The sequence below is a fragment of the Ornithodoros turicata genome, chromosome 3, assembly GCF_037126465.1.
Source record: "Ornithodoros turicata isolate Travis chromosome 3, ASM3712646v1, whole genome shotgun sequence".
In the NCBI taxonomy this organism is placed as follows: Eukaryota; Metazoa; Arthropoda; class Arachnida; order Ixodida; family Argasidae; genus Ornithodoros; species Ornithodoros turicata.
In genome coordinates, this window is record NC_088203.1 from 93,925,433 (window position 1) to 93,941,611 (window position 16,179).

General features: G+C 44.8%; 1 protein-coding gene and 1 long non-coding RNA gene across 3 annotated transcripts in view; one reads left to right on the top strand and one right to left on the bottom strand.

Moving 5' to 3' along the window:
• LOC135388853 (uncharacterized) overlaps window positions 1-16,179 on the top strand; it is a 203,483-nt gene that overhangs the window by 59,920 nt on the left and 127,384 nt on the right. The window lies entirely within an intron of this gene.
• LOC135388851 (hemicentin-1-like) overlaps window positions 1-16,179 on the bottom strand; it is a 381,823-nt gene that overhangs the window by 53,689 nt on the left and 311,955 nt on the right. For both annotated transcript variants that reach the window (XM_064618697.1, XM_064618696.1), the window contains exon 5: window positions 6,250-6,552. In XM_064618697.1, coding sequence (XP_064474767.1) covers window positions 6,250-6,552 — 303 coding nt within the window. The remainder of the gene's footprint in view (window positions 1-6,249; window positions 6,553-16,179) is intronic.

Here is a 16,179-nt window from a genome sequence, read left to right on the forward strand (position 1 = left end):
CGCGTGTACCGTGAAATCCACCACCACGTGACACAGTTCCGCACATGCAGCTGCTCTGCATAGTTTGACAACCTGACTCTGAAGTAAAATGTCTTCATGAAACAGACCGTCACACAGCGTATAGTAGCGGGTGATCTGCAGCTGCAAGGGGTAGGGAAACAAGTACTATTTCAGTATCAGTTTGCATAGCTATATGCAAAGGTAACAGCTAACACCATGTACTCACGCATTCAGTTGTGCTTGCTGTTCTACTTTTTATTATTCTTAACTGTCATCATCATTACGTTCGAATAGGTAGCTTGTTTAGAAGAGGGTGGCCAGCTGCTCCTTGGTCACTAACTCCTCTACTATTACTTTATTATATATATGCAGGGTGTTTCACCTAAAGTGATAAAAAATTCTAACTGGCGACGTACTCGCCGGTAGATTGTGGGACTTTCGGCAGTTACCTTCTGGGAACTCTTGCCGCCATTTAAGAAGGCTTTGGACAAGTTTGAATTGAGGGAAATTTATTTTTTTGATCGAACTTTGAAAATTGCCAGGCGAACCTCACTTTTTTTTTAACAGAAATATGAAATTATCCACAGATAACCACGGACCCAACAAAAACTATGCACTGTATCGCAGCAGAAATAGTCAAAAAAAATTGTAAAAATTCCGCTTTAGCCCCGCCTGCTTGATTATCGCAAACATGAGCGCACGGAAGGTGCGGGAAGAGGAGGAAGCGTTCCCGCCTCTTGCTTTACCTCTCTTTCCTCCGCTTTGGCTGGTGACGACCGCCTTGTCACAAAGGAAACAAAACAACTGTCTTATCCCAAAGAAGGCAAAACAAATGAAGGCGGGGACACTTCCTCCTCTACACGCACATTTCGCGCGCGCTTCTTTGTGAAAATCAAGCAGGCGGGGCTAAAGCGCAATTTTTACTATTTCTTTTCGACTATTTCTGTTGCGATACTGTGCAAAGTTTTTGTTGGGTCTGCTGTTATCCGTGGAGGACTTCACATTTCTGTAAAAAAAGTGAGGGTCGCTTGGCAATTTTCGAAGTTCAATTGAAAAAAGTAAAGTTCCCGCAATTAAAAATTGTTAAAAGCCTTTTTGTTAGTTTCCCTCTAATCTGTTGTCCACGTCTTGTTATTTTACTTATGTATACGTATATATGTATATATAAGGTAAGAAATTAGCCGGAGGTCTTTGGCTGCACGTATAGCATATGTTTGAGCACTTACAAACGGAACGACGGAACTTACTGATCGAACGATGCGACAGCACAAGAGGACACCTGTTTCGCCGTGTTTGCGGCTCGTCAGCTCTGGGTAGCTGCGCATCGTTCGGAATTGGCAAACCAGGGGTCCCCTGGTTTGCCAATTCCGAACGTGCATTACGCAAACACGTGTCCTCTGGTGCTGTCGCATCGTTCCATGAGTATCTGTTTCTCTGCGTGCAGCCATAGAAGCCAGCTTAATCTGTAATTTTGAAGTTCAAACACGTCTAGTGTCATTTACTTGTTTCTTTAATGGCTTTTTTCCTCATTATAATTCACTGGCTTGCACTGTGGCATTGAGGAGTGCTCAGTCACCCACCCAGGTGTATATCGCTCGCTGAGCGACACCTGGTTTGCCAATTCCGAACGATGCGCAGCTACCCAGAGCTGGCGAGCCGCAAAAACGGCGAAACAAGTGTCCTCTGGTGCTGTCGCACCGTTCCATGAGTATCTGTTTCTCTGCGTGCAGCCATAGCAGCCAGCTTAATCTGTAATTTTGAATTTCAAACTCGTCAAGTGTCATTTACTTGTTTCTTTAATGGCTTTTTTCCCTCATTATATATACCGGGTGTCTCAGTTAAATCCCCGGGCTAAATAATTCGCGAACCGGTGCACCAATCGAATAACTTTCTTTTTTACAAGTATATGTCCAATACCGCCTACAAGATGCGCACCGCGTGAATGAGCGGGAGGCGCTCATTATTTAAATAAAAATTCAAATGAGTTTCATGAAAAAAGCTAACTTCTAAAGCAGGGCGCCGTCGGCATTAAAATGGGTACTACCCCTTTTGGGACCTTCAGTGGACACCTTTTAGAGAAAAATCTGCCACCGAAGTGGGTCATTTGTTGCAGTAATTAATTGGTTTCGGTTTACGTATTTTTGTCCCGGCTGGTCACGTTTTTTGAAACACCCTGTATATATATACAGGGTGTTTCAAAAAACGTGTCATTCGGACTTTATAAAAAAAACGGGACGACGGAAAAATACGGGGTAAAGGGCACTTGTGTGGCAACTGAATTTGCCATCTTGCAAAAATATTTTCATTTGATTTTAATTAAAATAAATTGAATTTCTTTAATTGAACTCCAAAATTTCCCAAGTCAACCTAACGTTTTTTTTTTTACAGAATTAGAGAGCCCGTAGCGAACTTAGTCAGATCCACTAAGAAATCTGCTCGATATTGCAAATGGAACTGCCCAAAAAAAGTCCCGAAATTGAGGCTTCCAAGTTTCGGGTATTCAACGGCGAAACACCGGTGTTTTTTGAAACACCCTGTATACAGGGTGTCCCAGAAAACGTGTCATTGAATTATAATAAAAAAACTACGTCACAACTGTGTCTGACTTGCTACATATTTAAATATTCAGAAACCCCTGGGTGCCTCGACCAACATGGTCGTCTCTTTGTTTCTGCTATGAGTGATACTCACAGCACATGAAATAGGCAACAAGTACGTATAGGTATACATACAGGGTGTCCCAGAAAACGTGTCATTGAATTATAATAAAAAAAAACTACGCCACCTAGAATCATGCTGTCAACGGCATCTGCTCTTATTAGGTTTTTGCCACCTCCTAATGTGAATGTCATGTACTCCAAGTTTAATTATGTAAATATTTACGAACTCAACTCGGAAATTTGCCAAGTAAAGGTCACTTTTTTACCCCACCAATATGTAGAGCGTGCCGAATTCACTCAAATTCATGATAATTCACAGTGATACTCACGAGCTATCCCATCGGAAAAAATAGCCGAATATCATGCTTTTCGGAGCACCGGACCATAGCGCGCGATTACTTTTTGAGCGCAATCGCTCGCAGTGCGACGAAAGGAGGTTCCGAAGCCAGCCCACAGAGTGATAGTACAAAAAGTAACAGTTCCTAAAATTGGGAGAGGGAAAGCATTATCCCAGCGAAAGTCGGACGTGATAAGCCGTGCCTGTTTTATCTCTTTCTGCGATGTCGGGGAGGGCTGGGTTTCCAACCTCCTTTCGTCGGACTGACAAAGATTGCGCTGCAAAATTCATCGCGCGCTATTCTGTGCGACCTCCGTAGAGCATGATGTTCGGCTATTTTTTCCGATGGGATAGCTTCTGAATATCCCTGTCAATTATCATTAATTTGACTAAATTAGACACGCTCTTCACATTGGTGGGGTAAAAAAGTGACCTTTACTAGGCAAATTTCCGACTTAAGCTCGCAAAACTTTACATAATTAAATTTACGTTACACGACATTCACACGAGGAGGTGGCAAAAACCCAGTAAGAACAAATGCCATTGACCGCATGACTCTAGGTGGTGTAGTTTTTTTAATATAATTCAATGACACGTTTTCTGGGACACCCTGTATACTTCTAATATTTTAATTTTTGCACGTAATAAAATGTCATACATTTCTACGTAATACTTTGACGCTTCCTGCAGTACGAAGGGAAAGCACACCTGTAGTAACGAGATACAAAACGTTGGTTACTAATGCAAACGATTCGAAATGAAATGACTTCCAATATATCAAACTTTGAAAATATTCTTGCTTGAATATACAGCCTCGTAGCCTCCGCATCCATGCATTCATGGCAGAAATATCATCTCAACATCTCATATTGGGAGAAACGAAATAAGCAACGATGTACGGAATAAGCGAGCGGAAGAAAAAACAAACAAACTTTGTAGCTGCTCAGAGTTCTCTCGAAAGTAGGGCGAGATGGAAGGATATTATTCCGCGAAAGGATTTATACCCTGCAATTTCTCAGGAATATGAAATATGAAAGTAGCAAATGTAATCTCCGCTGCGGTTAATATAGTGTACGAGTATGAATCCCATCTTTTCTTTTTGCTTTCACCGCGAGGGGGAAAAAAATCAAATGAAGCGCGCGCGCGGCTTTTGCTAGCCCATGCGGTATTCGGCGGAAGAAAAACTGGTTCGCTTCATTTCCTTACTTCGTTGACTGAGACTAATGTACGTTAGGTAAAGTAGGAACAGAACGTCCTCTTGTCCTTATTTGTCTCAGCTACCACTCGAACTCGTGTACGTTCTTCGGACTACAATTCACTGACGTTAGAGGTCGATCATAAATTATTTCGAAATACGTTGCAATGGATTTTGTTGTTGTTGTTGTTATTGTGATATTCGTTTACGTTTCGACATTTCATTGTTTTTAAAGACGTTTCAAAAAACGTGATGCATGCAGCCAATCTCGGGGAGTCAGCTGCTGTTGAGCATTGCCAAAGGAAATGATATACCGGGATGTGGGAATCTAAAGCCTCAGGTTTCGAAAATCGTGAATGTATAGCTGGCGCCGGAAGAAGCTACCACGTGTGGAGTTTCCGCTCCATGCAGCGTTTCGCGGTGTGGCAGGAGGAGATATGTCGTTATTATTGAGTAGAAGTGAAAGCGCGGAGGCGGAACTCTGATAGGCGGGCCTGTTCCTTATTGAGTAGGCTGAGTAATGTGTACATAACGTATTTATATGCCAGCGCGTCTCGGAAGTGTCAGTTTGTGTAGTATACGTGCTGTTTAATATGGAGGAGAAATACGTTCTGGGTTTCATGTTTGCCACCACGCGCCTCGATATCTGCAAATAAATACTAGAAGGGGCAGGTGGTGAAAAATGGAGAATTTTCGTTTTGGGTTCTAGGGTAACGTGAGAAGGACCTATGTATACGTACGTATAGAAGGGAACCCGAAAGAGAGCACATAGGGATGGACAACTACACGGGGACAGCGTTAATCTACAGCTAACGTTTATTACATGCCACCCCGCCCGAGGGCCTCTCCCGAGCTCGCTCCTGAGAAGGTTGGTCTCATTCGAAACAAGGATTAGGGAACGATGGCTCACGTTGTTTTCAGCTCTGTTTTGCGTTCGTACAAGATGCATGTCTACAGCCAACACGACGTTCTTGCTCTATCGTTAGTATAGACGAGAGACGGGGACAAAATGATGGCGAAGGCACAAGTCAGGATAGCTCGCGATTGTTTAATTTTGTCCGTTGAGTAAACTGTACACTTGTATCATTGCGTAAAACTTAAATAAGTGACGTTCACCAAAACAGGGCACCGCACATGCGAAGACAGAAAGAGACCAATAGTAGTGTGTTTTAAGATTTTCGGATTTTTGTAAATAACCAAATATTTTCTTCCTCTCTCCTTTTTCCCTTTCCTCATTCTCGCTCAGATTACTTTGGAACTCCTCTGCTTACAAGTTTTTCTTAAAGACTGGCACGACTTATTGGCGTGTCATGCACTTTTAAAAATGAACTTCACCGCATAGCAAACTCCTAGCCAACCATCAACTCGAATGATATCGTTATCTGCCCTGACTTGTTGAAAACGGGAGGCGTACGCCTTTTTTTTTACAGTTATGAACAGCATAAATGTCACAAAAAAAAGGCGTACGCCTACCGTTTTTAACGAATCAGGGGGCATCATCGTCGTTATCATCGTTACGGTCGTTACAAGCTAACGAGTGGCGGGAAATTCAAAAAGGTGGGCACGTGATAAAACACGTGCACGGCGCTCTTCGTGCGATACGTGAAGGACGGGGTACACGTCACGCGCAATGTGTCACGTACCCACCTTTTTGAATTTCCCGCCACTCGTTAGCTTGTAACGACCGTAACGACGATGAAGCGATTAAGCCCCCAGGGAAGGTAACGATTTCATTCGAGATGATGGTTGGCTAGGAGCGTGCTATGCGGTGAAGTTTATTTCTAAGAGAGTGTATTACCCACATGCTATTAATGTAGCTACACTTTAGAAATAGAACTTCACCACATAGCACTGTTAGAGCCAATTGTCATTCAGAATAATATCCTTCTCTTTTCTGATTTGTTGAAAATAGTAAGTATACGGCGTCTTGTATCAGTTTGGGTATACGGTAATTGATACAAAAAGGCGCACACCTACGGTGCAAGTACTAGGACCGTCGTTATATCCTTTCCCCTTTGTTACTAAAGTCTCCGTGCAGAGAATGTTTAGTTACTCACAGTGCACATCCAGAGTCCAGGCATCTTGCAGAGGCCCATTGGGCCTGATTGAGGCGAGAGGGTTAGCAGGAACGCAGCGGAGCTTCGAGCCGTGGTCTCTGTCGGAAGGAATGAAGTGCAGAATCCCCAAGGTTGTGTTCGGTGAAGGAACGTATGTCTCCGTATCGTTCAGCTGGTAGGGACCCAGAAACCAGCGCACGGCCGCTTCGGGCCGCGAGCCGTTCACCTCGCAGATGACCTGCGTTGAGAGGTCGGCAGACAGGGGACCTCGTGGACCCTTGATTTCAGCGGTCACCGGTCGTACTGCATAGAAAAACATCAGCGTATTACTAGCAATGAAAGGGAATAGTTTTTAGTGCACACGACAGTTACAGGTGGTATTCTTACCGGCCTCGGTGAACCGGTTGCCAGCGTATCTGCCCACTGATCCCAACGTTTCAAGTTCGAGCCGAACCGAACACGCCATCAACTTGGCGGCAGGTTACAAATTGCTCAGGTACGCCGTCTTCCGCGAGGGACGCTAAATACGGTGTGCACTGTGTCGGGATTGCGGTGCACGTTAAAGCACCCCTAGGTGGGCGAAATAAACCCACTTACCGACCACTGTTGCATCGCTTATGATTGTAGTTGTAGTCTGGCGACGCGAGACCGTGAATTATTGTACCATCGTTAACTCATCTGGTACACGAATGCAGCCTTGTGGTGAGTTACCCTGTTCAAAAAACTCCTATCACAGCCAATGCAGTCAGTTTCTTTCAACGGCTTGCTACGAGGGCTTGACTTGCCACGTTGCTCTAGAGCATCACTCTGAGCTTACTCTGAAAACACGCGGGTATAAGCTTACAAAAAATAATGAGAATCACTTTTATATCACCGCGTGCGAGTATTCTCTATTCACTCTCACCGATTCAATAACCTTCGAAAGAGAAGGACGGAACAAACGATGCCAACAAAAGGAAGGATGAAAACAGAGCGGCTTTTATGTGTAACGAGGTATAAAATGCTGTTCTTCCTGGCAGTAACTCATCCAAAATTGGACATGGGCGACAGATTGAACATCTCGCGCAGAGGAGAGACTTATAGAAATGCTATGAGGTAAAAAAGAAAGAACGGAGCAGGGAACGGAAGAGGAAAGATTGTGCAGCTCAACTCGGGCATCCATATTGTAACGACGTTTGGTGTCTGTTTTTGTGAGTCCGTTAAAATGCCTACCTGCAACAGGAGAAACAGGAGTGGGTCCGGCTCAAGGCGGTTGTTGAGATGGAGAAGTGCGAAGCCCGCGACTTTGATAGATGTCCGCTGCTTTTTCCTTTTTTTTTTTTTCAACGGGTAAAGAATATATATCACAAGCTGTCTTCTGATCTTTTTTTTAAGTTTTTCCTTACTCTTCTTTTTGCTGTTGAGTGTCGTTCAACTTTTTTGTAATATGTCACGTGGCATGGAACAGGCATACATCCATATAAACATTATGTGGTTATTGGTAAGAAGGGATGTGAAGAACGCCGCATATTTCATGGGATTATTATCTTTATATTTCGGACGTTGTCTTTTATTCATGATATCACTTTTGTGAAATTTGAGGGAACTTTTATCGGCTTGCTGGTAAGTTGGGAAAGTTTCGCTGAGAAAGATAAAAAAGATGGAATTGAATAAAAAAAATAACGTAAGCTACATGATGTAACTACGCATCCTTTAAAGCAAAAACAAAGAAAGAGGGAGCTCTGAATTGTTTTGGCTTCGTAATACAAGCACATAGTTTCGTGGCGTACAGTAGATAGAAATACGGATATCTTTATCTGCGGAATACTTTTCTTTTATATACAGGGTGGGTGCAGATAAAGTAGCCCCACATTTTCGCACATAGCGGATTTCCCTGGATACCGTTCGAACTTCCGGCGGTGCACGACGGTGCATTTATGCGATGAAAATCGAGACAAAAAAATCGTGGTAACCAAACTCTGCGCAATAAAATCGTTAGCAACGTGAACTTCGCTCCGTGTATTTCCAATGGGACATGGCAGTGTAGCACAGTTGCATCGCCCTACCGCTGGGGGTGTCACCCACGCAGAAACAAAACGAGATCTGGTACGCTTACAGGTAGCTAGACGCAACTGTGCCGTGACCGCCATATTGACTTCTGCATAGGAAAGTCGGAATGCACGTTGAGCAACGTTTGCATGGATGACCTTTTTTGTTACGCGGAGTTTGGTTACTACGATATTTTTGTTCGTTTTCATCGGATAAATGCGTCATCCCGCGCCACCGGAAGTTCATGCGGTAAGCAGGGAACGCCACACGTGCATAAATGTGGGGCTAATTTATCTGCACCCACCCTGTATATTAATGATGAAAGCGTGGCCAGTTAGTGATGAAAGCAACAACAACAAATACAAAAACAAATTTGTAGACAGGAGATGCAATGCGACCTGTTCACTCTCTATCACCATAACCACAGACTAGACTACCGGGTAGAACTCTAGCGTGAGACATCTCCTACTCAGCCCACCATGCACCCGAGCCCGTGACAATAACCCATAACCCGTCATAGAGATGGAAACAATCACTATTCACCCTGAATGATCCGAGCCTGGAAGCGACAGCGCTCGCGCTTTACGCTACGCTTGGTCGACGGGCCTTTATTTCTGCGTTTGGTCTCGAAAGTCGGTATTGAACAATGGCACTGCTGGGCGTTGAGCACGGAGACAAATGACCGTTCTGGCCCAGCGCCAGATCCTAATTGCAGAGAACCAAATGCCGGCTCGTAAAAGTCTGCCCAGCCTGGAGCTCAGCGAGGACAACGTCGAGTTGTTCCACAAACTCCGATAAAGTCCGCGTTCTACGGAGCTAATCTCGTTATCTTAGGAAGAAAGCGAGATCGCAAGAAAGTATAACGAGAAATGTAGTTAATTATGAATGTGAAGCGGGCGTTTGGCCTATTTAGCGACAAAGCGTGTTTTTAGGAGAAACATAAGGATGGGTGAGAAGTGAAGCGTGCTTTACGAAGTTTAATGAGCTTGCGTTATGCGAGCCTTTCGGAAAGTTGATAGTTTCCGGTTCCCGAAAAGTTTTCAGTATGGTTACACGAATGCTGTCGAAGCACGTAGGGAATGCCTGTACAAAGGGAATTATCGGTGTTTATTTCGAAAGCATCTCCGCGTTCGTTCCATTTTGGCCTGGTTGTTGCTACGGGTAACTTAAACGATACGCGCAGAAAAATAACCGTTCTTGAAGAATCCTTCATAATGCAAGAACCTTTCTCCGAACCTTTCCTGTCTTCCAAAAGAATGGCTAAAGATCTCCTGGCGTCCTAATGAAGAACCAATATGTGGGTTCTCAGTGAAGTAAAAGTTGAACTTATCCAGCTTCGTCACTTTATGCTGTGACACACTTGCGTGAGAGTAGTTTCATTCTTTCCTTTTACCCTCTTTTTCTATATTATTATTCTTCACATTCCAATTTTTCTCTTGCGTTTCTCTTTCAATCCCAAGCGGTCGCTGAGCGGTGGGCTTTAAGTGTGATTGGGTAGCAGGATCTACACTTCCGGAACTACCATGTCCATCTGAAGAACGGTACTTGACGCAAAAGTGATCAAGAGCCGGCGGCGGGCTTCGAACCGGCACCTCACGTCAACTGTCGTCTTTCAGATCATTGCTTGTTCGTTCAATCGCTGCAATTTACTTTTACCATCGCCGTATTTTTCTTTTATCCATCCATCCATGCAAGTAAGATACGTGAGCAAAAGTCGTGAGAGTACCTTTTAGTGTACCGTTTATGGAAAAATGCAATAAGTTGTTTTCCTCGGTTTCTGTTCTTTGTTTTTCGGTTGCAGTAAAGACCAAAAAGCACTGTGTAATTCCTTGAAACACTGCGATGGTACATCCCTAGCATGTTTATGATGAAATTACCGCCCTTTTTCGCCGTAGACACGTTTACATCAGAGTCGGAACAGTAAACTTGACAGAAGCCCCTAGGGCATGAATCTTCATCTTTATTTTCTGAGATCAGTTCTCTCTGAAGGGGTTTGAGGATGCTGCGGAATGTTGGTTACACTGACAATACAAAGGTATAACAAACGAGACAAAACCGAACGACGCGACACGGATTTGTTTGAATTTGAATCGTGTCATTTGTTTTTGTCTTTGTGTTTATATCTAACCATCATTCACCAACGCCTTTCAAGAACTTGAAAGCTACGTTATGTTTACTGCTTGTGAATTTTTCCGAGCAATTATAACACGATACACGTATTAGACGGCGTATCACTTTCACATTTCTATCTTGAAGTTCGCGCCTGTACACGTAAACGTCCTCCTGTACATTACCAAAGCTCGCCTACTCAGTTCAGCAATACATCGATCGTGGTTATCTGAATACTTGCGTTCATCGTGTAGCAATTTCACTATTGCACGCGGCATTCAAAGTTCGCTAACTTAGTCAACTTCGTAAACCAAGTGCGCACATCTGACAGTGCGCTTTGAAGCTGGGGCCCCTCATTAAGTGCACATTTAGGCCTTCGTAGTGACGCGCAAGCCAATAGCACGAGATTCGGTAATGACATTTTCACTTCTCACTGCACAAATTGGAGCGAATTGTCTGCCCTGGTAGCGGACGCTGTCCCTAGCACTTGGCAGGAGAGAACTTATCGGAGAGGCCAAGAGAGAGAGGGGTGGGGTCCTTTATTGAAAGAGAGGCTCGATAAATACACGGAGCTAAAAGGCGTGGAATAAAATACAGCGCTAGAGCTTTTAATGGATGCCCAAGTGACTTGAAGGAAGATGGGCGAGGACGTAAAAACAGCGAAGAATAAAGCGGGAAGAAGACAGAGAGAGAGAGGAGAGGGAAAAGTACAAGCACAGTAGGAGTGCGTATTGAAAATTAAATTAACTTTCGAGTCTATCGAGAGAGAGAGATAAAAAAAAAGGAAGATGAACTGACGTAATGCGAGAGATTTTAGCCTCCGTCAGAAGCTGTGCCGGTATGGCGGATCTAATTGAAACATTGATTGGAGGACTCAGACTAGAGAGATGGGAGGCTCTCTTTCTCTTTTTGCTTCCTAATCTTTCTCTCCACTAGTTGTGGATGTAGACTGCATCGAATTGAAGGTTTATTTGTCGAGGCTCTGGACGTTGGCGTTCCGCAGGGATGAGGGCTGGGCTTTAAAGCCGAGGTTGTTTGTGGTGGTGGTACCGTTCGGTAATTGGGGTCTCGCTCGTGGGAGCTCTCAGCTGTTGCTGCGGGTGTGTTTTGAAATAAGCAGGGCAGGGCTTGTTAAGTCGGGGATTAGTTAACGGTTGGACTGAAATGGTGAATGGTGGGGTTGTTAGGACGTTTGATAATTAAATTTTTTCGAGCGTGTTTGGTTCTGTCATGCACTTCTGGCAGCAAGGGGGTAGCAAGGGATATTGAGTCCGGAGGCTTAAGTCGACGAATAAGTTCGTTTTTAATTCCATTAATCAGACAGCATTGGGCCATAACTAAGTTTTTGATTTTAACGTAAAAGGCAGAAAACCACAAGGCAGCCAAATCGTGAAAATTGATACATTCATTGTGAACCATGTTCCCGTACCAATAAACGCATACTTTACGCGCATGTATTGTAGGGATGTTGCGAATATTCAAATTTTTCGAATAACGGAGCGAACGAATACGTAACGGAGAGGATGGCTTCGAGCGGGTGAAGATTCCTAGTGCAAGAAAATCTTGAGCTTGAGGACACGTAAAAGACGAACACGCAGTGTTTTCGTCTTTTACGTGTCCTCAAGCTCAAGGTTTTCTTGCACTATGAATGAATACATATTCGATTCGATTCAAATTCAGAATCGAATGTAAAATGCTCTATTTGAGTTTCGAATTGAAGCGGGGGCTATTCTGAACCAAATATGTTCGAACATTTCCTCGGTTCCCCAAAAAGCAGCGACATGATGGCCGAGCGAGTTAAGGCTTCCTCTCGTTGCTGGTAGCCAAGGTCGTGCTGGAGACTCAGAGGTGGTGGGTTCGAATGTGCTGTCTGAGGCTTTCCCTGGGCTTTTCCGAAGACTTTCCAGACGAATGTCGGCACATTTCTCTCTCAAGTCGGCCCAGGACGCATACTAATCCCCTTGTCTCCCACTCCTTCCTGCTGTCCTCTCTCCATCTGTCCACATCTGTACGCCGCTCATAGCCACAGTTGCTTCGCGGCGCTAACATTGAATTTAAAAAAAAGTTCCCCAAAAAACGTCAGAAGGAGGGTATAAAACAAAGTAGTGCTGCTTCACACGAAGATCGGTATGGCAATATCAGGAATGTGCATGTGCATCTATATATTTGTATCCGTGTGTGCTCAGCTCAGTTACGTTGGTGTTCACTTCGTATTCGCTTCCTATTCGCGCAGGCCTAATATATTCACATGGCAACGTTTCCAGCTGCTCACAGAGGCAGAATTCTAGAGTCGTCCTCACCATAGATAGCCGAAAATGTAATCCTGTAATCTTACGGGTATAAAATTTTCTGGCATCACAACTTGTGACACTTGCGACCGTTTTTTGCTACCCTTAGTAGGGGGGTTTGAATACATAAAAAAGAAGTCTACGAAAACGATACGATAAGTTCCGACGCCCTTTTTATGGTAATTATGAACTGCATAATTGCCACAAAAAAGGCGTACGCCTCCTGCTTTCAACAAATCAGAGCAAAGAACGATGTCATTCGAAATGATGGCTAGACTACAGGTGAAGTAACGGCCGTTGCGCTAACGGTCTTAAGTTTGCCGTCTGACTAGGGGATTATCATGTTTTCGGAACTGTTATCGTGGACACGATAAGCCAATCACCATCTTCCGTTGGAGCGAGTGACATCACATTGCTAAGCTTGGATGACTTCCTTTATCGTATCATGTAGTCAAGCTCGCCAATATCGTTTCTCCCTTGTGTTCGCATCCTTTCCCCTATTCTCTTCTAGTTATGCATCAAATCTGACCTGTCCTTTCTATAATGAAACGTATGCATCGTGCGACGGGTATTATCGTGAAACCTCGCGTAGCCGTCTCCCAATCTTTACCAGAACCGCTATACGTGATTCGAACGGCGTCGAAGACCACTGGCGTAGAGGACAGTTTTTCTAAGGCATTGGTCGTTCCCGATCGATTTCCAACCCGACTTCAATATGAGCTCCATGTGAGGGCCACCACTGCTTTATATACACGTGGGCTGGTCGTAATTCCTGCGCGAGCTCGCGAACTGGACTGAGTGCATCAAATGAATTCTGCAGTCCGCCTGGTTTCCCCATTCCACTTCGTTTTTATTATTTGACCGCCCGTAGCGAGTCTTCTAACTGCAGGAAGTGCGCGCGTCGGAATGTTCTGTTCATGGTACTAGATAGTAGGCAGTTGGGTGCTGGGTCTATGCTTGCAGGCGACTTTTGGAGATCGTGCCCGTATATGTGGAGTTGTCAAGAACTCGTGCAACGTAGCGGTGTGCTATCTATGAGTTGTCTCTGCTTATCTCTGTGTCTAAAATGAGGGGAAGGAAAACAGGAGACGCAGGGAATGTATGCGCATGTATCTCGTGTCCGGCTGTATCATGTCTCAAGGTATATTTCTGATAAACCTTGAATTATTGTCCACCTACACCACCTTATCGTAGATTAGGTCAGATTGGATTAGAGTGGTTGGTCCCGACAGGGGTCAGGATTGGCTGCTGCTGTGTTTGAAGTAGACACAGAGAAACGGGGACAGTAATCCTAGATGTAGAGAGCCAAACTAAGGGACAAACAAATGAAGAGGTCAAGGCCTCTAAGAAGCGATGGAGGAAAATACAGATTGACAGAGGGCTTGAGCAAATCTCACCGGTTCAACCGGTTCTCCGGTTCTCACCGGAATCTCACCGGTTCAAATCTCACCAACATCTCGTTCTCAAGATGGATTGCTTTGATCATTTTGCTTCGTTTTTTTTTATACACATGTGACGTTTTGCGGCAATGGCATCGAGGGCTTCTGTTGTATAAACCATGAACGATGAGAGAAGGAAGTCACTGAAAAGGTTAGCCAGCTGCAGAACTCGAACCCATAGCTTCTGGATTACCGGTCCACTGAATCCGGTGACCTCCGTGTTTCATCGTTCATTGTTCTTGGACACTTGAGGCTTTGTGCGTTTGTCCTTTCTTGTGTGTTCCAGCCTCAGAACATCAATTTCCATCGTATAAACAATGTATGGCAATTATGGGGTACATAACGAAATATCTATAATATGTTGTACATTCTGTGCCAGTTACACGACAGAATTGACACACGAAGCTAGCTCACTGTGGACCGCAATAAAGTGCAAAACAAACAAACAAACAAATGCGGCATCTTTTGGAATTGTACCAAACACGTTTAATCTGGTACCGTTAATGGCCACCGTTGGCGGTAACTTTTTGTCGGAACACTTTTTGAAATGCCATTAAATTTTTGTTGAAATTCTTTTAACGTGTCGTGAAAGCGTTTACTTCTTTCTGCATTGTTATTGTGGTAATTTCAGCATACTGCGAACAGTCTGACGATCGCGTTGTGGTGGCACAGTCACGTGGCCCTATAATGCTACGGACGGATACACAAGCGGTTGGCCCTATAAAACTATCACTTTAAAAGGAGCATATAGGTGATATCCCACATACAGGCACGCTGGCAGTCGGCAACTTTTTCTGTGGCTACAGCCGTCATGATGAATGTGCGTACACAAGATAAACAAACATAATTTCCTGCAAGAGCATGACGTGTTTGTCAACTTGTTTCTCAAGCTCGAAAGCAAAAACATGCTTGGACCAGAATCGTGCTGAAAGCTGCATGACACCTTTTGATGTCGAAACCTGCTAGCTTAAACGAGCTGGTGTTGAACGTACTTCTCCGTATACTACTTCTTTTTGTCGGTGAAAGTGTTGGGCGCTTCGCCTCCTATCCGCAGATACACTGCACAATGTTCGCTCTCATCTTTTCTTAAGGTCACAGAGTAGGAGACATTGTAGAGGAGATGTTATTCCTCTACATGAGTCCTGATTGGCGATGGTGGAATGTCCCCGAGGGTCGGATGTGCTGGGGAACTTCTCAACCAGTGACTTCACTCCAGGTCCTTGCTTGTGTCGTGCTTGCTCATGCCTACCACTTTATTTTGCGGGTTAGCCGCGCGGTGGCGCCAGCTCTTTCTGAAGCGGCTTGTGCAATGACGCGGTGTAGTAGACGCGCGCCGTCGTCGTCCACGGGCCGCTACATCACTCCCCCTTCAAACGCGGAGCGGTGCGTTCCCCAGGTCCGCTGTCGATGCCGCAAGGCAGAGAATGAGGACGACACACGGACGAGGGAAACGGTTGGGCACACGGCTCGGTATCACAGTGGAAGCAGCAGCAGTATGGGGTGGGCAGGTGCGCAGGTGCTTTGAGAAAAGAGCCGGTTTCAGTGAGGAGCTGAAGCGGTGTGGGCTCCAGGGAAAGAGGGCGATCGTACAGCAACCGGTGCGCGCCAACGCCACCTAGATACAGAAGGCTTGCTTATTGCCTCCTCTCCCTCCTTGACTACGTGGACATATAAAGTCTGAATTTGTCTGCTACTGCGTGTCGCCGTTCTGCGAATTCAAGAACTCGCAAATGGCTGTAGTTAACTTGGAACGTGTAGACCTGAATCTGTAGACAAAGAGGGCAACAATTAAGCAAGTCTTGAGAAAGATATGGGAGCGTTTTCGGCTTTATTTTGAAGATTTCCCATTCAGTACGCGGGGACGTTCAATCACTACTCGCAGACGACGGAGGTTCGTCTCCATGGCTACGACCGCTGAAAGCACGTTCGTGATTGGCTACCGCCGTTGAAAACACGATCCTGATTGGCTGACTTTTAGTTGATAAGTCACGTCGACGAGTACGCAGGCTTTCTCTATCTAGGTGGTGTTGTACGTGCGCTGTGAGTTCTAAGAGATATCGCCAGAT